This window comes from Crinia signifera, chromosome 4 (genome assembly GCF_055691185.1).
Source record: "Crinia signifera chromosome 4, ASM5569118v1, whole genome shotgun sequence".
NCBI classification, from domain to species: domain Eukaryota; kingdom Metazoa; phylum Chordata; class Amphibia; order Anura; family Myobatrachidae; genus Crinia; species Crinia signifera.
Window position 1 is genome coordinate 202,227,115 of NC_139220.1, and position 25,806 is coordinate 202,252,920.

The window sequence follows — 25,806 nt, forward strand, 5'->3', positions numbered from 1 at the left end:
CCATTAATTGCTCATTAGAAACATTTGTGCAATGGTGCTCTTGTCAGTTAAATTTAACTGACAAGAGCACCATTGCACAGATGTTTCTAATGAGCAATTAATGGTTTGCTACATAAACTGAGCTTGTAACTCAATCCACACACTTGCTCCTGAGGAAGCCGGACAGCAAACATCCGGGGAAACGAGTTGAGCTACCTTGAATGAAAAATATCCACCTGCTATAAAGTGATGCCCTTTCTCCCAATGACGTCCATGACCTCCTGACCTATTGGATTACAAAAATATATGGGATTTCGGTACTTATGTACTATCTGGGCACCCGATTTTGTGATTGTATGCCTTAACTTAAGGCATACAATCAACGCGATAATCGCATCGCATGCGACCAAATCAGATGCGATGGACCCGATTTTTCCATAGGATTCAATGTTAAAATGGTCTGAGTCCATTTTAACATAGAATTCAATGGGGAAAAAGGGGTCCTGTTCCTTGCCCCACTATCCAAGTGGGCATGGAGTTGGATATAAACCTGTGGCGAGCGTAGCGAGCCACCGAGCCCGAAGCTTGGCGAGCGAAGCGAGCCCCGCAAGGGGACACAGATTTAAAAAAAAAGTATTTGGTGTCCCCTCGCCACGCTTCAGGCTCGGTGGCTCGCCGCGCTTCGGGCTTGGTGGCTCGCTACAGGTTTATATCCAACTCCATGCCCACTTGGATAGTGGGGAAAGGAACAGGACTCCTTTTTCCCATTGAATTCTATGTTAAAATGGACTCAGACCATTTTAACATTGAATCCCATGGAAAAAATCGGGTCCATCGCATCGCATCCGATTTGGTCGCATGCGATGCGCCCGATCCGACCCGATTTCTAAATCGGGCGGCCAGATACTACATAAGTACCGGGATTTCTGCTAAATTCCTAACACAGTCCATCTTTAAAGGAGAAGACGCCGAATAGGGAGATCTTCCATACCCCAAGAGGGAACTTACTATCGGGACGTATCACACCCACTACTGGTACAATAACCAGTGATACAGCAGATGGTAATATATCTTTCTTCTGAATTTTCATTCAGCAAAGCCACTAATTGTGGAGCTCCATATTCTATGGACATAACATCTTGTGCTCTATAGTTACATACAAATGTGTTTTTATTTTTTATTTTTTTATATTTATGTAGAATAAATTGTATTAATTTTTCAGAAACTGTCTTGTCTACATTTTTGCACAGCCAGCGCTGATACACCCCCCCTCTTTGTTTGTTTTATACTATTTCAATGAATACGTTATGATAAATATTGTGTGATAATGTTGTACTGAGAGATGACTCACTTGAGTGGTGGAGGTTTAATTATAATCCGCACTATCTATCTATAATGAAAACTGCCTGGGAGCAGTTGAATCGGCTGTCAGGTCTCTACAGCTGTCATTTTTTGCAATGATGGGTTTGAAAAAACAAAATCACTTTTATTGCACTTACATCGTTGAGTGCTGGCTTCAATTCCTTCTACACAGAGGGGGTAAGTGCTTATATAAAGGTACTCTAAAGGTCAGTCTGACCTAGTCAAATATTAAGGTACTATAACGAGTACTCTTATAAAAGCATATGTTTAAATTACGGTACATGTTTCACCACCTAGATCCAGATCACCGCTGAGGAAGTCCTAATGGTGTCGTATCATCCTGTTGGATCTAATGTTCGATCTTATGTAAAGTTTTATCATTGAATTTAAATTTTATGTATTAATAACTGTATTAAATACAGATTTTTAACATTGTGTAATTTCTGTGGTGGAGAAATTATATTAGGCGTACTCCTATACTTTTTCTTGTCTCTTTAAGAATGAAGTAGGTTTTGCACTGCACCTGACAAGTGGGAAAAATTAAGCTAAATGAGAAGTAAAATACAAAAGGGTGGAGTCATGACACCATTCACTGCACAACCTCAACCACAGCTACTGCCTAGAAGAGAACTTTTAAATTCCTATTCACATGTACTTCCTCTTCTGTAGTATTTAACAACCACTGTAAAATCTAAATAAGAACTTGGCCTAGCAGAGGACATTTGAAGGCTATTGCTGAGAGCATTAACGATGAAGTACCTGACTGAATACACACTTCCAATAAGAATATTTAAGCACAGCATGGGGTACAATAATCATGTGCAGAAATAATTCTCTTGACAATCAATGGTTAGAAAAGATTCAGTTCCAACGCTATAAATCTAGACTGCAATTTATTAGCCGACTTCGGCTTTTCAAGAAATTAAAATCACATTCAAAGTGATGTCTAACGATAACATATAGCTACAATGTGGGTCATTTTAGAATGCACAGTAAAGCCTGATTAAACTGCTTAACCATCCTTTTGTGTTAAAATATTTATAGGTCCATTAGTGTTGGATGCAGCACCCTTGTGGCATTCTGTAATCTTATGTAAAACACATCATTATAGAAAATCGGGCTGTTTTCAGACAAATCACTGTATGTTAGTTTTATCCAGGAAAATAAAAACAGCTAATTTACATGTGGCTGCTCAAATGATTCCACAAACTTCACTTCTTCAGGTTTAGGAGATTGTTGGAGGTAGCCAACATAAAAATAATTAAATTATTAATTAATTAATTATTATTATTAAAAATAAATCTATAGATTATTTAGAGAAGATATATTCAGTAAACTGAGAATATTTGCAAGGCAAAAAAGTTTATGAAGCTAGTGTCATGTCAGCAGATCAAACAAGCCAAGTTCAGAGCCCAGGTTTAACCCCTTCCCGACATTTGACGTACATTTACGTCATGGCCGGGAGGTACTTCCCGACACATGGCATAAATGTACGTCATGAGTTTAAACTGTCACTGCGTCTCGAGACGCAGTGACAGAGGGACGATGTCTGCTGTCCCTGACAGCAGACATGTCCCTGCATGCCCAGGGGGGGCTGCGATGCCGCCCCCCCGTCGGCGATCGCTGTGATTGGCTGTTCAGTGTGAACAGCCATTCACAGCGTTTTCCTGTGTTACCAGCGAATCGGACGCTCGGTAACACAGGTGTCAATCACCGCCGGGCGTCAGGGGGCATGAGGGGGTCATCGGTGACGATGACACCTCACCCCACCCTCACCCCACCTGCCCCCAAGGCTGTGATTGGTCCGTGGGACCCACGGACCAATCACAGCCAAGGCGCGACATTTAAACTGACGGTGACTGCGCTGCAGACGCCATTCCGGTCTGGAATAGCGTGCAGAACGGTCACCGTGCCTGCCTGCCGTGAATACCGACCTGATCCTTGCTAATACTTACCTGATCCTTGCAAATACCTTACCTGATCACCTTATCACTGCTTGTAGCGTGCTGGACGCTTCCTGGATCTGACTTCCTGAGACTTCCAGCTGCTGCTGCAGTGTGATAGAGAGAGATAGAGAGAGATAGAGAGAGATAGAGAGAGAGAGAGAGAGATAGAGAGAGATAGAGAGATAGTGACAGAGAGAGCTATATTTTGTGTCTGCTACCCCCCCTTTTTGGGGGTGCAGGGGTTTTCTATATATAAATAACTGTCAGTGCTGCTGCTGCAGTGTCATACAGTGATAGATAGTGATAGATAGTGATAGATAGTGAGAGGTAGAGAGATAGAGAGATTTGTGTCTGCTACCCCCCCTTTTTGGGGGTGCAGGGGTTTTATTTTATATATATAACTGTCAGTGCTGCTGCTGCAGTGTCATAGAGTGATAGATAGTGATAGATAGTGAGAGATAGAGAGATAGAGAGAGATAGTGACAGAGAGTGATAGAGAGTGTATATTTTGTGTCTGCTACCCCCCCTTTTTGGGGGTGCAGTTTTTTTTTATACATATAACTGTCAGTGCTGCTGCTGCAGTGTCCTAGAGTGATAGATAGTGAGAGATAGTGAGAGATAGAGAGATAGAGAGAGATAGTGACAGAGAGTGATAGAGAGTGTATATTTTGTGTCTGCTACCCCCCCTTTTGTGCTGATCAGTATATCTGTGCTGATCAGCAACTTTTTGGGGGCGCAGAGGTTTTTTTTTTATATATATACACCTGTCAGTTGCTGCCAGTTGCACTGTCAGTTGCACCAAAGGTTGTGCACCTGCTGTCCCTCACTGGTAATCAGTGTCGCATCACTGATCACCTTTTTTTTTTTTTTGTGAGTGCGGTGGGGTCTTTTTTTAATTTTTTTTTTACACACACTGATTTTGTGGGTGTCCTGTGGCCACTGTGCGCCGATCAGTGACGTACATCACTGATCAGCTTTTTCGGCACAGGGTTGATCTATTTTTTATTTTTTTTTGATCAGATTCCTGTTGCCTTTGAGCGCTGTTCAGTGACAGACGTTACTGACCAACATCTGTGCTCAATTTTTGGCGCAGGACCTTTTTTTTTTTTTTTTAACCCCTTCAATTTTTTATTTTTAACCCCTTCATTTTTTTTTTTTTTTATTGGTATAAAGTATTTTTTTTTTCTGCACCACATACACACTACACACTACATACCCCCCGGATTGAAATAAAGTTTGTACCCCCCCCTACACTATACACGTGTTGAAACATTTCACTACCAGTAACACAAAAATAAAAATGGCATCCCAAATGTCCTCCCAAATGTCCTCCCAAATGTCCTCCCAGTCATCCAGGAGAATGTATTCAGTGGAGGAGGCATATGCCATGCTTGCCTCTGACTCTGACACAGGCAGTGATGCAAGCGGGGAATTTGAAGGATTTGTCTTAAGCTCCTCTTCCTCCTCTGGTGATGAGGGACCCCCTCAAAGACGCCCCCGTAGATCAGCTGAGATTCCCCCCCCAATAATTGATCTAGTATGGACCCCACCACCAGACAATTTTGAGCCCCAGGTTCCTGAGTTTTTGGCCATGCCAGGAATCCAATTTGATTCCACAGGTCTCAGAGAAATTGACTTTTTCAAATTATTTTTCTCTGATGATTTTATAAATTTAATGGTGGACCAAACTAATTTATATGCCCAGCAGTTTATTGCTCAAAACCCCACGTCATCATTTGCTAGGTGGACCCCTGTAGATGCAGTAGAGATGATGACGTTTTGGGGTCTGGTGTTTCATATGGGCATAGTAAAAAAGCCAGAAATTAGGCAATATTAAAGTACAGATGTTCTGTACAGTACTCCATTTTACCGTATGGCCATGCCCCGGACTCGATTTGAGACAATTCTTAAATTTATACATTACACCGATAATGCACAGTGCCCACCCAGAGATGATCCCACCTTTGACCGGCTATTCAAAGTCAGGCCGGTCATTGATCATTTCAGTGCCAAATTTGAAGAGGTGTACATCCCTGAAAAATTTATTTGTATCGACGAGTCCCTTATACATTTTAAAGGAAGGGTTAAATTCCGCCAGTACCTTCCCAGTAAGAGGGCAAGGTATGGCATAAAAATGTATAAACTGTGTGAAAGCACCTCAGGGTACACCCACAGGTTTAGGGTTTATGAAGGGAAGGATTCAAGAATTCAACCGCCAGAATGCCCCCCCTCCCTCGTAGGTGTTAGTGGGAAAATTGTCTGGGATTTAGTGCACCCCTTCCTGGATAAAGGTTATCACCTCTATGTGGATAACTTTTACACTAGCATCCCCCTGTTTAAGGCCCTTGGTTCAAGAGGTACAGCAGCTTGCGGTACTGTGCGCAAGAACCAAAGAGGCCTCCCAAAAACGCACATTGCCCAAGTAATGAGAAGGGGTGAAAGCAGGGGAATATGCAACGAAAATATGTTGTTGGTCAAATATAAGGACAAGAGGGATGTCCTTATACTGACAACAATTCACGGAGACAGTACCACCTCCGTCCCTGTACGAGGTACCAGTACCCACACCTCAAAACCTAATTGTATCCTGGATTACAATAGGTACATGGGCGGAGTGGATCTTTCAGATCAGGTACTGAAGCCGTACAGTGCCCTGCGGAAAACAAAAATCTGGTACAAGAAGGTGGCCGTGTATATCATCCAGATGGCACTGTATAACGCTTACGTGCTATTCCGTTCTACCGGCCAGAGGGGGACATTTATGCACTTTCAAGAGGAAGTCATAAAGGGCCTAATATTTGGGAACCAGCAGGCAGAGGGCCCCAGTACTTCTAGTACTGGCCCCCGTATTGTACCAGGGCAGCATTTTCCTGATGAAATCCCCTCCACTGGAAAAAAGGGCAGGACACAAAAAAGGTGCAAAGTTTGCTATAAAAAGGGAATAAGAAAGCAAACTATTTTCCAGTGTGACACTTGCCCCGACAAACCCGGCCTATGTATAAAGGAGTGTTTTAAAATATACCACACATCTATGGAATATTAGGTTCATAATTTCACCGTGATTCGGGGGTCTTGCTAATGCCACATAGCACCCACCATTCATTCCACCAGAATCTGAGCCGCAAAATCCAAAAATCACTCCTTCCCTTCTGAGTCCTGCCATGCACCCAACTGGTATTTTTTGGTCACATGTGAGGCATTGCCGTACTCGGGAGAAATTGGGGCACAGATTTTGGGGTGCTTTGTCTCCTTCATTCCTTGTGAAAATGAAAAATTTTGAGCCAGAACTGCATTTTTGTGTAAAAAAATGTAATTTTTCATGTTCACTGCCCAGTTTTATCAAAATTGGTGAAACCCCTGGGGGTTTGAAATGTACACTATACCCCTAGATGAATTCCCTGAGGGGTGTAGTTTGCAAAATGGGGTCACTTGTGGGGGGGTTCCACTGTATTGGTGCTTTGGGGGTCTTGCTAATGCGACATAGCACCCACCATCATTCCACCAGAATTTGTGCTGCAAAATCCAAATATCACTCCTTCCCTTCTGAGTCCTGCCACTTTTTGGTCACACATGAGGCATTGCCGTACTCGGGAGAAATTGGGGCACAGATTTTGGGGTGCTTTGTCTCCTTCATTCCTTCTGAAAATGAAAAATTTTGAGCCAGAACTGCATTTTTGTGTAAAAAAATGTAATTTTTCATTTTCACTGCCCACTTGTATCAAAATTGGTGAAACCCCTGGGGGTTTTAAATGTACACTATACCCCTAGATGAATTCCCTGAGGGGTGTAGTTTGCAAAATGGGGTCACTTGTGGGGGGGTTCCACTGTATTGGTGCTTGGGGGGTCTTGCTAATGCGACATAGCACCCACCAAAATTCCACCAGAATCTGAGCTGCAAAATCCAAAAATCACTCCTTCCCTTTTGAGTCCTGCCATGCACCCAACTGGTATTTTTTGGTCACATGTGAGGCATTGCCGTACTCGGGAGAAATTGGGGCACAGATTTTGGGGTGCTTTTTCTCCTTCATACCTTCTGAAAATGAAAAATTTTGAGCCAGAACTGCATTTTTGTGTAAAAAATGTAATTTTTCATGTTCACTGCCCACTTGTATCAAAATTGGTGAAACCCCTGGGGGTTTGAAATGTACACTATACCCCTAGATGAATTCCCTGAGGGGTGTAGTTTGCAAAATGGGGTCACTTGTGGGGGGGTTCCACTGTATTGGTGCTTGGGGGGTCTTGCTAATGCGACATAGCACCCACCAAAATTCCACCAGAATCTGAGCTGCAAAATCCAAAAATCACTCCTTCCCTTCTGAGTCCTGCCATGCACCCAACTGGTATTTTTTGGTCACATGTGAGGCATTGCCGTACTCGGGAGAAATTGGGGCACATATTTTGGGGTGCTTTTTCTCCTTCATACCTTCTGAAAATGAAAAATTTTGAGCCAGAACTGCATTTTTGTGTAAAAAAATGTAATTTTTCATTTTCACTGCCCACTTGTATCAAAATTGGTGAAACCCCTGGGGGTTTGAAATGTACACTATACCCCTAGATGAATTCCCTGAGGGGTGTACTTTGCAAAATGGGGTGACTTGTGGGGGGGTTCCACTGTATTGGTGCAACATAGCACCCACCATTCATTCCACCAAAATCTGTGCTGCAAAATCCAAAAATCACTCCTTCCGTTCTGAGTCCTGCCATGCACCCAACTGGTATTTTTTGGTCACATGTGAGGCATTTCCGTACTCGGGAGAAATTGGGGCACAGATTTTGGGGTGCTTTTTCTCCTTCATACCTTCTGAAAATGAAAAATTTTGAGCCAGAACTGCATTTTTGTGTAAAAAAATGTAATTTTTCATTTTCACTGCCCACTTGTATCAAAATTGGTGAAACCCCTGGGGGTTTGAAATGTACACTATACCCCTAGATGAATTCCCTGAGGGGTGTAGTTTTCAAAATGGGGTGACTTGTGGGGGGGTTCCACTGTATTGGTGCTTGGGGGGTCTTGCTAATGCGACATAGCACCCACCAAAATTCCACCAGAATCTGAGCTGCAAAATCCAAAAATCACTCCTTCCGTTCTGAGTCCTGCCATGCACCCAACTGGTATTTTTTGGTCACATGTGAGGCATTGCCGTACTCGGGAGAAATTGGGGCACAGATTTTGGGGTGCTTTTTCTCCTTCATACCTTCTGAAAATGAAAAATTTCGAGCCAGAACTGCATTTTTGTGTAAAAAATGTAATTTTTCATTTTCACTGCCCACTTGTATCAAAATTGGTGAAACCCCTGGGGGTTTGAAATGTACACTATACCCCTAGATGAATTCCCTGAGGGGTGTACTTTGCAAAATGGGGTCACTTGTGGGGGGGTTCCACTGTATTGGTGCTTTGGGGGTCTTGCTAATGCGACATAGCACCCACCAAAATTCCACCAGAATCTGAGCTGCAAAATCCAAAAATCACTCCTTCCCTTCTGAGTCCTGCCATGCACCCAACTGGTATTTTTTGGTCACATGTGAGGCATTGCCGTACTCGGGAGAAATTGGGGCACAGATTTTGGGGTGCTTTGTCTCCTTCATACCTTCTGAAAATGACAAATTAGGAGCCAGAACTGTATTTTTGTGTAAAAAAAATAATTTTTCATTTTCACTGCCCAGTTGTACCACAATTGGTGAAACCCCTGGGGGTTTGAAATGTACACTATACCCCTAGATGAATTCCCTGAGGGGTGTAGTTTGCAAAATGGGGTCACTTGTGGGGGGGTTCCTAACTTTTAGCATCTTATGGTGCCTAGAAACCTACATGGTGCCTAAAAAATAATCTCATAAAAAGGAGGCTCCAAAATCAAGTAGGTGCTCCTTCTATTATGAAGCCTGTGGTTTGGTCACCGTGCACACTAGGGCCACATATAGGATATTTATGAAAACAAAAGAATTGGGGGAATCAATTTTCAGTCACATTTCTCTAGTAAAATGTACTGTGTTCCTTAGAAAAATGTATTAAAATTGCAAATCTGCAAAAAAAAAGAAATTTTGAAATTTCACCTACACTTTGTTTTAATTCCTGTGAAACACCTAAAGGGTTAACAAACTTCCAAAATGCTGTTTTGAATACTGTGAGGGGTGCAGTTTTTGAAATGGCATCATTTATGGGGGTGTCTCACATACAAGTCCCTCAAAGTCACATCAGAACTGAACTGGTCCCTAAAAAAATCAGTGTTTGAAATTTTCTTGAAAATTTGAGAATTTGCTATTCATATTGTAAGCCTCCTAGTGTCCCAAAAAATTAAAAGGAAGTTGAAATAATGATGTCAACATAAAGTAGACATATGGTCTATGTTAGTTATGCACTATTTTGAGTGGTAAGATTATTTGTCTCACAAGCAGAAAATTTAACATTTTGCAAATCGCTAAATTTTCCATTTTTTCACGATATTTTGGTATTTTTCACAAAAAAACACAGACTGTATCGACCCAAATTTACCACTAATTTGAAGTACAATGTGTCACGAAAAAACAATCTCAAAATCACTGGGATAAGTAAAAGCAAAAAAAAGTTATCCCCACTTAAGTGAGACATGTCAGATTTGAAAAAAAGGGCTCTGTCAGGAACGCAAAAACTGGCTCTGTCAGGAAGGGGTTAAAGGCTAATTAAATATTCCCATATAGGAAGTGTCCTTTGATGTGTACAGGAAGTATTTTTAAATTTGAATTTGCCATCCCTCTTAACACAAATCCAAAACTTAATCCTTTCAAAAATCTTGTTTCTAGACATACAGTAACATTAGTTTGTATTAGTGTACTTAACAGATGCAATGGTTGCTTTTACGCATAACTCATAAAACTATATAAATAATAAAATGGTGAATGTCTGTATTATTAATTCCTGGAAAATACAAACAGCTATTGAAAAGGTGCCCCATGGTGCGATGTGCTCCGTGCATTTTGAACTAGATTGCATCGCATCTAGTTCAAAATGCATGTGATATGCCACAACAGCATGAGTTGTGAACTAGATGCGATACTTTTTGTACTTTGCAATGTGATGTGTGCATGGAAAGTGGTATAGAAAAGAGGAATTTGGTACTTACCGATAATTCTTTCTCCGAGGCAGCAGGGGACACTGCAGACTAGTATACTGATGGCGATCGAGCTGGTGTACTGAGGAGTCGGCACTTCTAAACTTTTGTAATGGCTAGCTCCTCCACCCTCTATCCCACCCAGACCCCAGTCTTAAAAAAACTGTGTCCGGGAGGAGAGAGACAGGCAAGCATTTAGGAGGAGGATGAAAAAATGGTTAGACACATGCATAAAACCGCAACATTTATAACTTCACAGAAACATACTAACATAGGCAAAATGGCAGGAGAACAAACGCTGGACGTGCAGTGTCCCCTGCTGCCTCGGAGAAAGAGAATTATCAGTAAGTACCAAATTCCTCTTTTCCCCTTCGTGCAGCAGGGGACACTGCAGACTGGTATACTGATGGGGAAATACCAAATATTTTACTCCCGTGTGGGAGAGCGGAGGGACTCCTGCAGAACTGCCTTACTAAACAAAGCCGCAGAACTGGCAAACGTGTCAAATTTGTAAAAACTAAGAAAAGTATTGGAGCCGGACCAAGTGGCCACTCTACAAACCTGAGATGAAGAAATCACCCTAGAAACAGCCAAAGAGGTGCTTATAGACCTCGTGAAATGAGCAGAAACACTGGAGGGAGGCTGCCCTGTCCTTATGAAAAATCAAGAAAGGAGCCTTACAAGACAAAGCCCCAAGCTCAGACCCCCTGCGTGCTGACGCCAGGGCCAATAGCATGATAGTCTTCCAGGACAGGTACTTCAAATCTATGGATTCAAAAACCTGACTTCAGAAATTGGAGAACCGATGTAAGGTTCCGTAGGTGGCACAAAGGGCGGTTGAATGCGCAACACTCCCTTAAGAAATTTCTGGACCTCCGGTATCAAAGCAAAACGTCTGTGAAAAAAGACAGAGCGCGCTGAGACCTGGACCTTAAGGGATCCTAAGCGGAGCTCCAACATTCTTGGAAAACTGAATAAAGCTTTTGGACACTTCCTAGTCTCACAACAACGGACATAGGCCTTCCATATGCGATGATGTCTAGAGGTAACCCCCTTCCTAGCGCTCATCATGGCAGGAATAACTACCGGAGGAACACCTCTCCTCTTTAGCAAGTCGGGTTCAACAGCCAGGCCGTCAAACACAGCCAAGGCAAGTTTGGGCAAGTGAATGGACCTTGCAGAAGAAGATCTGGCCAGAGAAGGAGACGCCACAAGAAGAGGACGAAGGTCAGAGAACGACAACCTCCTCGGCCAACCCGGAACGATTAGAATCACAGAACCGGACTTTCTTTTAATCTGTTTGCGAGCTTTTGGAATCAAAGGAAACGGAGGGAATAGATAAGCAAGATCGAAATCCCACCTTATTGAGAGCGCATCCACTGCCACTGCTGCTGGGTCCCAGGACCTTGAACAATAAAGAGGCAGCTTGTTGTTGAGTGTGGAGGCCATCAGGTCTATCTGGGGCAACCCCCACCTCTGAACAATTTGCTGAAAGACCTCCGGGTGCAGAGTCCATTCCCCTGGATGATAATCCTGGCGACTGAGACACTCCGCTTCCCAGTTCTCCACACCCGGGATGAAGATGGCGTGGCGAACGCAGCAAGCCCGCGAGGGGCTGCGGTACGCGTCCTCTGACCTTTTCATACCCCCACTTACCACGTCGGCGTGGAGTTGATTTTATATAGTGTGGCGAGCGCAGCGAGCCCAGCGAGGGGACGCGTAATACTTTTGAAGTTATGCGCGTGCACTTGCCACGCTTCAGGCTCGGTGATTCGCTGCGCTCGCCACGCTTCGGGCATTGATAGTGGGGTGGCATTTAACATACGAACCTGCACAATCCCTCCTGAGGCTGAGTTTTTGGATGGAGGCACACAACGCTGCGTTGGACTCTTGTTTTGCCGGAAGGCTTGTTGTAAAGAACCTTTGTGGGGGGAAACCAGTAAAATCTATTTGGTGCCCCCCCAGGAAATAATATGGGAGTACCCATGGATCCTTGCAATGGTCTGTCCACGCATCCAGAAAACTCATGAGACGGGCGCCCACCTTGAAATCCCCCAAGTGAGCTGAAAGACCGTTATGCCACTGGTTTATCTGCTGGCTTGGCATCCTGCTTTCTGGCAGAGGGTTGTGCTGTGGCAGTGGTCCTGCCGCCTCTGCCTCTTCATCCTCGAAAGGAAGAGAAAGCTCCCCGAGATCTGCCCCTGTAGGTAAAAGAACCTTGAAAGGAACGAAAGGATGTTCTCACAAACTGACACTTAGGAATTGGAGCGGCAGATGGCAAGAAAGAGGACTTACCTCCCATAGCTTAGGAGATAAGCTTATCCAATTCTGAACCAAACAGTAAGTCCCTAGTGTGGAGAAGACTCTACACAGCTTTTTTTAATCTCCGCCTCCGCCACTGGGACTTGTACCTCATTGTAACACTTAACACATAATGATACCCCCTTAATGTACTATGTGTGTATTGATCTTTACATTTTTTGCATATATAACGTTTTAAGGCAGCCTTGGATGAAGCGGCTTTTCCTGTCATAATGCTGTTTACAATACTACAGACACACTTCACACACTGTACACCCATGTATTACAACAATAAACCGCGGCCTGAGGTGGACAGATTGAGAGGAGCCCCAGCCAAACCTCAATTAAATTGTACAGAAAATTCCCCTGGCACAACTCACAGTATTGATGCGTGGGGGAGCGTTTTTTGAAAGGTCAGGACGCTGTGCAAGCCAGAGCCTGCCTCATCAAGGAGGGAGCCCCACTGGAATGTGTCTGCAATGGCGTCCAGAGAAGGACCATAACTCCCGCCCCTCCACCTCGCACGCCGCTGACCTCAGCAGTGGACAGTGAGGGAGAAGGCAGAAGTGCACCCCCACCGTGCGCCATGTCTTGAGGACGCTGGAGAGACACAGACAGACTGGCCTCAGACGCGGCACTGGTTCTGACGGCACGCAGCTTATAGCGGCCGTCAGAGTAAGCCTCCCTCAAGGCAGCCACCGCACAATGGCCGCCCTCCCCCCTCCATTACCTTCAGCCATAAAGTCCCTGGAGTGCAGGGTGAGTGCCTAAGGACCCGTAACGCTAGCCCCAAGCAGCTGCGGTGGGTCCCCGGAGGGCGTGTCTGGTGACTGGGGACTGGAGGAGCACCGCACGCGGTGACGACCATTCCCCTCCAGAGTCCCACGATGCAGGCAGACCTTGCTAAAGGATCTGCCTGTCCTCAATCAAATAAAAGCCTAAGCTCCCTTAGGAGCTCTTGACCAGGAGACCGACTCCTCTGGCACTTTTTCTAAGACTGGGGTCTGGGGGGATAGAGGGGGGGGGGGGGGGGGGGAGGAGCCAGCCATTACAAAAGTTTAGAAGTGCAGACTCCTCAGTATACCAGCTCTATCCCCATCAGTATACCAGTCTGCAGTGTCTCCTGCTGCATGAAGGGGAAACAGGAATATACATTATACACACAAAAAAAATAGTGCAATGTTATCTGGATGCTTGACCGTCAATAGGTCAAATCCAAAATGTGTTGATCTTTCCCATGTCCACCTTCAGTCTACCAAACTTCAATCATCTGCTCCATATATTTATTTAAGTATGGGATTTCCATTTTTCTCTTCATATTGATCATTGACAGTCATAGCAATGTGGAATAAGAAAACGTGGTCCCAGGAAAAAAAAAAAAAAGTCAGCTTTTACAGGTTTTTTTAAGACCCGTGGTTCTGTTCCTAGCATCTATTATGGCACTCCGGGGCAGATGTATTAAGCCAGGGGTAGCCAACTCCAGTCCTAAAGACCTACCAACAGTTCACATTTTCCAAAGCACCTAGCACGCATTACTCAATTACATATTTTAAAAGATCCACAGGTGGAGTAATTACTTAATTTGTGATTCTATGAGGAAACCTGGAAAACATGCACTGTTAGCTCTCGAAGTTGGCTACCCCTGTATTAAATCTTAAGGAAAGACAAATATGAGGGTGATAAAGAATGATAAAAGTCATTTACTGTATATTAGATCTACAATGTCTAGGTATACAGTCATATGATCGACCACTAATTGTTGACAGTCAAAAGGTCGACATGAGTCATGTTTTTTGGTCAACATGGACACCGTCTAAGTGTACAGCGTCACCTCGCATGGAACACTATTATGTTCTCCCTCCACGCTGTAGTGGATGGTAGGATAAATACCGTCTGTCTGCACATTTTGGCTTAAACTGCATGTCAACCTTTTTCACATCAAACTTTAGGCCACATCGACCTTTTGGGCCCTGTCAGCATTTTGACAGTCGACCAATAGTGGTTGACCTCATGACTGTGACCTAGAGTCAATCTATCATGAGTCCGGATACCATAAACGTCCAGCCAATCGGCTTCTAATTGTAATTTTTCAAACACAGCATATAACAGGTCAGTTAGGAGCTGATTGGCTGGACATGTATCACTCTTTATCACACTCACAGTTATCTCTTCTTAAGGCTTAATCCATCTGCCCCTCGGTCTGCATGCTCGATATAGGTCTCTGGACATAAAATTATTCTAAATGTAAAAAGAAACACACATACACAGAAGTAGACAATTAAAAACTAAAACAAGGGGTGGGGGTAGTAGAATGAGAAGAAAATATGTATTATTAAAAAAAAAAAACATAAACACACCCTTTCTGTATTACATTCTATTGGATACTCAAAACACATTTTTATTTTCAACATTTCTACATTACTCCATTTTGATGGAGCCATAGCCAGTAATATCTGAAAGACTCTTCAGTACCACCACATTGGAACACTGTGTGTTGACACATGGAAACCTGCATGAATGTTCTTCATTGACGTATTAGCTGAATGCGATTTTGTGCAAATGAAAACACTGCACAAAAGCCTAGTATGCTGGTCTACCTTCTAGCGATTACACAGATACTCACATAATCAGAGGGTATTTAGCAAATATTTAGTCATCTGCTAATTTCCAGGTCAGTGTCAGGATTTTAAGATTACCAATAAAATTGGTGCGGACTTTCCATTTTCCTTAGTTGCACTTATTACCCCACCTAACTTTTTAATTATAAAGATTCCAACTAATAGAACATTTTTATATCCTGAAAAGAACTCTTTAAACCAATAAGTAATATTTTTTTTAGTTACAGTTAACAGACTGCAATTTATTAACCATACATTTACTGATTTATACAGCACACACATTACACAGCACATTTTAGACAGAGTCAGACAGTCAGATCAGCTTCTGCACTAGTAGAGCTTGCAATCTGCAGTCCCTAGTACATACACACTTATACCCCGTTCTCACTGCTAGGCAAATTCCCGGGTCTAGCAGGTCGACCCGGTAATTTGCCTTTTAACACAGGGTTTTTTCAGTGTGAACGGGTCAACCCATGTCAAAGTTCCCGGGTCTCCAGCCTTGCTTTTTACCCTGGTTTGAGATCCGGGCAGACCCGTTCAAACTGCAAAAAATAAAAAACGTATTAAAAAGGCAAATTACCGGGTAGAACTGCTTCACCCGGGAATTTGCCTTAACAGTGAGAACGGGGATCCGTCGCTGCAGTCCCCGGCATTTAGCCGGGTATTTCACACGGGCAGTGTTAACACCATTATTTATTGTTTGACAGAAAGCAATTAACTTTAGTACCTTTTCTTGTGTATTGTGGGAAAGCAGAGCACCCAAACAAAACCAACACAAAAAAATGGGCAGAACATATACTACATAGGAGAGTTCCTTGGGTCGGGAACAAAACATGACCTCAGGACTCTGAGGCAGCAATGCTAACCAACATGCCAACATTGCTGCACAGTGCAATGTTAATTTAAAAGGGTTTAAATTTGCAACCTTCCATGCATTATTCATGCAATCCTAGGAAAGCAAGGTGCCAAAACAAAATTATTCCTGATGACTAAAAAGGAACCATTGAACGAATTCCATTTTGGAGACCAATACCCATGCAAAGCTGTCCATGAAAAACAGGTCTGCTTCTAGCCACTTGCATTTACAATTTGTGTCAATGGAACTTTGCAGCCACAATTAAACAAATATCTTTCTTCCACCGCTATGGATTTCACATTTGATTTACATCCTAAGGTAGTGGATGTGCTTTGCTGGATACATTTTATAGTTGACAGAATACCCCTAAAAACCACAGATAAACTTGAGCTATGTACACACCATTTGTTCTTTTTTTGATCAATACAGCAATTGATTTTTCCCGGGACAGACAAAAAAAAACAAAAAACAATAATCCTACACAAAGCAACATTTTTTTTGTGGTTGTTCATAAAAATAATAATTTACCAACACCACAACACAAATGCCTTTGCATAAGTCCACCAAACAAGGAAGATGGTATAGTGGCAAAAACAAATATCAGATGAAATATGGTCAGATTAGTGGAAGTGCCCACATAATGCTCAACGGGGTCAAGATATTCTGTTATTCGACCAAGATGATAATAGAAGGAGTGTGCTTGGGGCAACCATTTCTCAGTTTATTGGCAAAATCATTCACATACTATACAGGTCAAACACACTACCATGTTATAAAAATGTTGCAGGTCTGTAACAACTCAATATAAAAAAAAAAAAAAAGAAGTATAGGCTTTTGGGACAAAATGGGCAGAAGGGGTAAAATCCATGCTTCACTGCAAGTAAGCCAAACTCTGTAATCATAACCAATGAACCCCACATGTGTAGCAAAATTCTAACAAATTATCCACACACAATTTTTAGAATACTTCTCAATCTGGTCTTAAATTTAAATGCATACTAAAAAATAATTACACTTCTGTCCTGAAAATGTTACCAAAAAAAAAAAAAAAGGAGTAATTAATTAGCATTTGTAAAGAAGAAGTCACTACCATATATTGTTGTATTATGCAGAATTAATTTTCTACAGTTTCAAATATATAGTTATTGTAAAGATAATTGTGATTTCCATAATTTAACATTGATGAAGCCCAACCACAATCATTAACACACTTATGAACATCCTATTTAACACACTATGAAATATATTGGGGTATATTCAATGCTGATCAGGCAAGCTATGACGGCGAGCAGTGCCTATTGCTCGTCGTCATAGCCCACCCTCAGTATTCAAATGACCCCTTGTTTCCACTTTGCTATTTCTAAATAGCCAGGTGTAAACAGCGTGTTCGGCTGCCAAAATGGCAAGGCTCACTGCATTAGCCACGAACATCACCATTCGTGGGAATTCTCACCATCCTCGGTCAGCAAGGATTCCCCCAGGACGTAGATAGGGTGAGCGGCCGGCCGCATTACATTATATATAAATTACATGCCATTGCCTCAGACATTTCACTGAAACAGACTGTTTGAAAACATAAAATATAACTTGTCCAATGGTGGCATCTGTCCACTGGAGTACTGTAGCTGAGAGCTCACTTATTATTTACAGAAAGGAAGATAGACAATAAAATAGGAAACAGCTGCTATTTCTCCATGATCTTAAAAACTGATATACATACTGTATGTAAGCACCTCAATATGAGCTCTTCAAGGACCAGGATTTGTTGTTCAAGGATGTGGCAGAAAGCTCCTCACACAGCATACATGTCAGTATGTAGTAAGTATGGATGGTATAATCATAAGGGATTGGTATGAAATCCCGGCGGTCGGTATCCCGGCGGTCAAAATCCCGACGCCGGAATCCTGACCGCCGAAATCCTGACAGGGGGGGGGGGGCTTGGGTCCTCCTCCCCCCCCCCCCCCCCCCCCCCCACCACCCCCTCTGCGGGCTCGCTGCACTCGTCACGCAGCGGGCCCGGTGCCTCGCTACGTTCAGAACACTAATTTATTCTCCCTCTATGGGAGGCAGCAGCTGCCGGGAGGCTAGATCGTATATGCATCGCATAGTATGCGGTCCTTTTGCATACGATTTATCATACTGCCTTTCACGATCCCAGGCCTGGCTGCTGGATTCGACGGATCCTTTGTGCAGCAGGTCTGATCTCTGGCTCGTATCAGATGCACAGGGTACTGCGCTTTGGAATTGGACACAAAACACATCCAATTTGACACCTTTTATCTGATTTCTCAGCCTGATCTGTCAAAATCGGGTGGAAAAGGGCTCATATTGGACTAGTGGATGGACACTAACTGATGCTGCGTTCTCATTGCCGCCCCTGCAAAATCCCAGGTTTTTGTAGAGCATCTCAACTCTACAGACACCATTCATACTGCACCTTAGACCCAGGAAATTCCCGTGTCTGCCCCGTTCACACTGCTTCCCCTGGTATGCCTGCCATCAAGTGTGTGGCATCTAAGAGCAGCTTTGATTGGATGTTTAAAAAGCAGCTTTGAGCAACGCAATGAACTTGCTTTTTTGCATTTTGTGAGAAAAACCCGGGTCTAGCCTGTTCGCACTGCCACACACCCGTGTATTACCCAGGAAAAACCCTGAAAAAAAAAACGGTGTGTAATTCCCGGGGCATAACACCCGGGAATTTCACAAAGACCCTTTCACACTGAGACAGGACACAGGAAATTACTGCTTGCCCTGGCAAAAACCCGGGTTTTTGTAGCAGTGAGAACAGGGTATTAATTTGTATAGTCTCCCTATACTTGCAAATGTTTCCACCCACATGCCATAAATAAAATGATAATATATATTCACACACAGAGTTAATTGGCTCTGGAAAAAGCCTAAGATGTGCATGTATATGGGCAGACTAGATGGGCCAAACTAGAGTAATCAGTCACATACTTACGACTCAATTAGCTTGACCGAGAGTTCTGCAGTAGCCTCACAGGTTGTTTCTGAAAAATGCTTTGGTTGACAATCTCCACTCCACCATAGAGGTGCAAGAAGACATATTTTCAATGATCTAGCTGCAGTTTTGAGAACAAATTGCGCAAAGCATTTGCAGATAAGTGATAAAGATAGACAGATAGATAGAGTGTATATGTGTTCATTCTAGCACCCGCTATCTTTGAAAACCAATGCAGTTCCTGATATTAGTATCAAAAAACGAGCATACATCCTTAATAGAAATGAACATAGTTTAACAAATTGATAATATGCAGAGAACACAAGTAACATAGCAGGAGAAATTCCCTATAATGCCACAGACAGGCTCCAGTCAAAGGTAGCTTACACAAATGTTTCAATCAGACCAACAGGATAGAAGGAGTAGTAAACATCTTGCCTTGGGGTATTGGTATCTGCTCATGCATGGGAGGTCATACACAGAGTTACCTACATTCAGTAGGACCAATGTTCAAAGAATGGATACAGGGCCAGATACATTTACCCAGAAGCCATTTATTGGCATACAGAAAATATAATGTACAGCATATTTAAAAAAAAAAAAAAAAAAAAAAAGGAAGAAGAATAGTAATAGTGCTAGTACTATTAGGGTGTGCAAAGGGATAATAGTCACTGCAATGCTAATTTTTAACTACATAACAGTGACAAAAACTATACTTTAACAATTTGTTACTCTAAATTGGAGAAGTAGTTTTTCTTTTTATCACTAAGCAATCCAATGGTGAAAGAACTAGACATAATTTTTATTTATTAACAGGTTCTTATATAGCACACACATATTATTCAGCGCTTTACAGAGATTTGAACATTCACATCAGTCCCTGCCCCAGTGGAGATTACAATCTATATTCCCTACCACATGTACACTCACACAGACATGCTAGGGTTAATTTTGCTGGGAGCCAATTAGCCTAACCGTGTATTTTTGGATTGTGGGAGGAAACCCCGAGTACCTGGAGGAAACCCACGCAAGTATGGGGAGAATATACAAACTCTGCACAGTTCGAGCCACGGTGGGAATCAAACCCATATTTAGAAGAGGACACCGCAATAATGATAAAACTGGAAAAAAAAAAAAAAAAAAAAATCACTGTCTCCAGCCTTGGTAGTTATCTATCACAAGTACACTTGTCAGGCAGCATTATAAAATGTCTGCCTCTGATGACCTATACTTACCGAACGCAGGTTCCACTGCGGACTGGGACATGCTAAACAGACAGCCCTGCTCCTGGCTACACAGCACATGGTCAGTGCATTGATAAAGGATCATACATACGGCTCAATCCAATTATCGCAGAGAAGGCAAACCATTCACCCCCAATTTAGGATGGATCTTATCCAGGCCTTGCAGATCTTTGAAAGCAGACCAAAACTCTACAAGTCCAGCAATACCATAAATGTGGCATACAAAAGGCACATACTTCCATCACGGATTAACATTTTATGCAAAGGTTTTCTTAGTTTTATTACATTTTCTTTTAACTTTCACAAAACAAACCTCAATTCAAAGTCATAAGCAAGGTCTCCATTTTAGTTGTGGGGGTTTTATTATCTTAAGTAGAAGACATAGTAGCTAGAATATACAATTTTGTGAGCATGGTAGCCTAGTACAAGAATTTGAAAGAAAGTAAAAACTAGATGTAGGTGCTTGAAGATAAAAAAAAAAAAAAAAAAAAACAGACAAATTCCATTTACAACCCGTACATCACAACTGAGAATGATGCCCAAGTGTAAATTCAACCAGACTGAATCCAAATAAGGAACTATATTTCTTGATCTAAAGAGTGACGGAGAAGTATTCCCTCTAAGATTCCATGAAGAATACCTGAGAGATAAATAAAAATGGGTTTAGGACTGTAAAAGTATAAGAGTTATAAAATACGTGTTTCAAAAAAAAAAAATAGGTTATAACGTCCAAAATATATAGCATTACATAAATGCAAAAATAATGCATTTTTTGTAAACCACATCATTACAATAAAAAGGTACTTGAATAAATAGCACCAAAAGTTGACATTACATCACAATATGAAGTGGAGGACAACAGCCAGGTTGCAGGACAAGGTTTAAGTTAAACGCAGTCAGGAGTAGGAACACAGATCATTCCATGCTATGAAAATCTAAAACGTTGGGATAAACATGCAGAATAAAAAGCTCTTTTCAGATGTTGGCATAACAGCCATGCAAGTAAACAGAAGTCAATGGAGTGCAAACGTAATCACTTTGGCAGCCTTCCCTATAATTCAACATATAGTGAGCTTTAATTAAACAAACAAATGAAGAAGGGAAAAAAATAACAGGGCATTAAAAAAAAAAGTCTACAAAAGATTGTGATAAAAACAAAAAGTGTTTATTTCACATGTATAATATTGAATACAGCAATTGTCCTGCTGAAACAAAGCCTCACAATAATGCAGTTTCTAAACAGACACAAAACTACACTTGTCTTCTGGATGTCATGATCCCCCACGCAGCAATACAAGCAAGCTCTATGACCATGCTGCTTTGTAAATAGACAGACAGCACAAGACAACTAAGTACAACAAATAAAAAATTGTTTTTGTGATAATACTGAGTGATGCAAAACAGCAACACCACAACACGACACACAGGACTATTAGTGACATAAGTGCAGTTTGGAAAAAGACAGTAGTCTACCTTTGTTTAATTGCAAAGATATGGATCACCACCAACCTTCCCCCAGCCCTGAAAGAAAGGGATATTTACAGGACATTTTATAGGTAAGAATGCTGATCAGGATTACCCTATATACGCTCATACAGCAAGCACAATACAAAAATAGAACAAACAGTGAAACTTTAGAAGGCTCCATTTGTACGCAGTGCACAGGCATCAGAGGTCATTCTAAATAGGTGATCTTTGTCATATGTTAAAGAAAGAAAAACAGTTACATCAAACCACTTAAGGCAAAGGTGTATTTGTAACATTTGATATCATTTGAGTGAGACAAATGATGTAGGGAAGAGAATATTTAGAACTTAATTACATTATTACTATGAGCTGAAGTACAACCACAAATACAGTAGAGAATTTACGTGCTGGCCATGCGTGTCTGAGAAATGCCCAGTTACACACATAGAATGGCAGTTACGATTGCGCAAATGTGCTTGTCCAGAAGTGCACAGCTAGTTGAAATTAATTCCCAGATGTTTATTCTTCATGCATTAAATTTAGTAATGTTCCTATAAATTATTCAAATTCACAAAAACACAAAACTTCAACGCCATCCATTTCATGTCTAGAAAGATTTCAATTATATACAGATATCTTTAAACAAAAGTTTATTGAACAAAGGGAACTTTAAGAAAAGAAAAAACTAACAGGAGGTCCAGGTTTTTCCTACATTTGACCCGCATGGGACACAATTATAAATGTATTAAGTATGCAAACAGGAAATTACTACTGTTGTGAACAATCTAAAAGTTTAAGTACAAAACACATTAATGCAAAGGCAAAACAGCAACCAGTCTGCAGTATGTTCCATAAAACACCTCTTTTTGCACAGGCCATGAATATAAATAAATAAATACTGACTAAGCATCCTCAAGAGGTTAGTGTATAACTTTTGACTAGCACGGCTAGTTATTAACCAACTCTTCTTTAATATTGAATTGTAGATAAACGTGCTACTATTCAACAGGTTAAAAAAAAAAAAATTACCATCCATTGACATTAACAACTGTAGTAACATTTGTATACAATCCAATGACATGTAAACTCCTGAATTACAGTGCCCCAAAAGATGTCTGACAGCTTTAGTAACCTGAACAAATAACACCTTTTCTGGTAAGTCTCACCTATATTTTTGAATACCAAGGACATTTTGGTACCTCTCCTTGGAATGGGATCAGCTTCTCATTTTATTTTAATACATGGGGGGGGTTCTTTGCGCAACAACAAGTAAAGAATTTTCCGGTAAGCCTATTAAATGTTCACACAACAAAACAGAGACAGCACTTGAACTCAGCTGCCAGTTAATAAAGAAGCATTCCCCCTATATTTGCATTCAATCTCATAGGATCAACTCTGAGTAGTCACAGTCTGTATAATTTCTCAAAACCATGTTACGACTTTCACCTGAATCCTTTAGTCTTTGTTAACACCATACAAAACAAAAAATTGAATGTCATTAAACGCTTGATAAATGTTAAGTTGGATTTTTGGGCTGCTAAAATTATGAATTTTGAGGAGGGGCGTGAAGAAAAATGTAATTCAAAAGACAATCACCTATGTAAAGATAAAGCACTTTTCAACAAACATGTTAAATGTGAACATGTGTCACATTGTACAGGGCAGAAATTACCATGGCAACACCATAACACAGACTTGGCTTTTTAATCTAGCTACAACTCAGTCCACGCGGAGGATGAAGCACTCATTGATGAGGATGGAGCACTCACTCTCACGCTCTCAGAGTCTCTCTGAGTGTCTCTGAGTGTGACAGCTGCTGTCCTGTCACCCTGCGCTCTGTGTGGGGTGATGACAGCACAGAGTGACCCCATGCAGTGCAGTGAACCAGACCCTCACATAACACCTCTAGACAGCAGCCGCCGGTCAGCGCCCAAATAATGGTGACTTCCCCTTCGCTCACTCTGCCACAGATTCCCCCGCGAACCCCGGTACTCACCCATGGCTGGGACGCAGGTTACTCCCAGTCACCGGGCGCTTGGCTGTTCCCCCGTCTGCTCAGTTCTGTGGGGCTCCCGGGTAGAGCGCTGCCGCAGCCGGACATCCCCGACTCTCCCAATGTCTTCCGGTCCGCCCGTCTCTCTGTTGATGCTGGAGACCAACTTCCGCATCTCACGGAAAGCACGCTCCGCCCAGATGCGTCACCGGACACGCCCATGGTCCAGTGAGCCGCTCCGCCTATTGGCTGCGGCGCATGGTTGCTGATGGAGGCAGGGCCGCTTAGCCGGGTTAACGTGAGAGAAAGAATGCTGTGATTGCTGGTGTGACGTCATCAGGATGGGACGCGTGGGCTCTGTACTGCTGTCAGTCACAGCTATTTATAGCAGAATGGGATTAGTCCTATTGTCCCCGAGGGAGTGTGTGCACATCAATCTCATAACAACAAATATGATAGTAATGCTGCTTTAAATGGTTGGGTGTTATTAGTCTCTGCCTGATCCTAGTCTGTTCATTATTTAAGGTGGGGATTATAATTGGGAAATAACAAAACATTACTCATAGCCATTCATTGAGATAACACATTCACATTTGTTGGCTAGTAAGAATCAAATAAATGTATGTTGTTGTTTTTTTTTATTTAATGGTGCTTAATGTATATTTACATTTTAAAAAAGTAACCCAGTTCATATTAAGACTTGATATAGATCAGTGGTAGCCAACCCTAGCTCTTGAGAGCTACCAACAGTTCACATTTTCCAGACAACCTAGCTGCTGCACAGCTGCACTCATTAATCACTGACACATTTTAAAAGATACACAGATGGAGCTAATTAGCTCACTTGTGATTCTGGGCCTTATTCTGATCGGTGCGGCCCGATCAGAATATGCGGCCGCAACCGTGCAGGCGAATCCCCGCCTTCCATACGGATCGCCACCTGCCGTCCGTACGCGGATATGTGGCGATCCGCATGAAATTGGACGGGGATACGCCTCCTCCGTCTTGGGAGCAGCCCCTGCATTCGATGGTCGCCGAACATCGAATGCAGGGCCGCACGCTCCACCAGGTCCCGCAACACAAGACCACACGGACACTTGTCCGTGTGAAATCATGTATGGGGGCGGGCAGCTGACATCCGGCGATGTCAGATGCCCGCCCCGTACCCACGCGTCACGGCCTCATTACCATGCATACGCCCCGCGTTTGCATGGGAACGCCCATGAAACGCGGGGCGTATGCATAGGGTAATGAGGCTAAGTAGCCCCTCATGCCCCTCTACGCCCCCTGTGCGGCGTATAAAGAATCCGTGCGGCGAAATCGCCTGCACATGCGCAGAGTGACCTCTGCACATGCGCAGACGATCAACATCGGCGATCCGTCCGCATACGGGAATATCCGCACCGATCAGAATAAGGCCCTCTGTGAGGAGACCTACAAAACATGCTCTGTTGGTAGCTCTCGAGGACTAGGGTTGGCTACCCCAGATATAGATCATGCATACTAATTTTCTCAAAATTTACTAATTCAGGCCTTATTGCTGGGATGCTAATTATTGGAGCCTTGCACGTCACCCCACCAAAGTGAAATCTCACCCCATACAAGACTCTCACCATCTAATGCTTTTTTCCATTTGTGCAGTCTTTGTCTAGTCCAGGACTAACTCGGCGGCTGCGATATAAGCAGTCTAATCTGGGCTGGAGCTGACGTCACAGGCCATCGACAATTGCCCGGCCTGTAAATTTGCAGCTGTGTGATCAGGACCGAATTAGGCCCTCTGTTGTGCCAGCTCTACTCGTTTCTTGTTCTCTGTGAAAGAAAAAAGCATAATGCCAGGAACAGAACTCTAAATGGAACATAATGATGTACCCATTTAATATTGACTTTGTGGAACCATTAAAGTGGTTACCAAAATGTACCTTTCATTAAGAATATGATAATTCAACTGAATAATAAGAACACTGGATTCTCTGTATATATGCATTTACTTTAACAA

General features: G+C 42.5%; 1 protein-coding gene across 2 annotated transcripts in view; it reads right to left on the minus strand.

Moving 5' to 3' along the window:
* USP6NL (USP6 N-terminal like) overlaps positions 1 to 24,143 on the minus strand; it is a 225,014-nt gene extending 200,871 nt beyond the window's left edge. Inside the window, exons 1-2 of one of the 2 annotated variants that reach the window (XM_083183412.1) lie at positions 23,814 to 24,143; positions 21,824 to 21,871 (exon numbers count right to left, since the gene is read on the minus strand). Coding sequence is in view for 1 of the 2 variants with exons in the window: in XM_083183410.1 (XP_083039536.1) it covers positions 23,814 to 23,817 (4 nt within the window). In the remaining variant the exon portion in view is untranslated. The remainder of the gene's footprint in view (positions 1 to 21,823; positions 21,872 to 23,813) is intronic. The other variant, XM_083183410.1, reaches the window with a different exon arrangement.
* Positions 24,144 to 25,806: the final 1,663 nt, after the last annotated feature.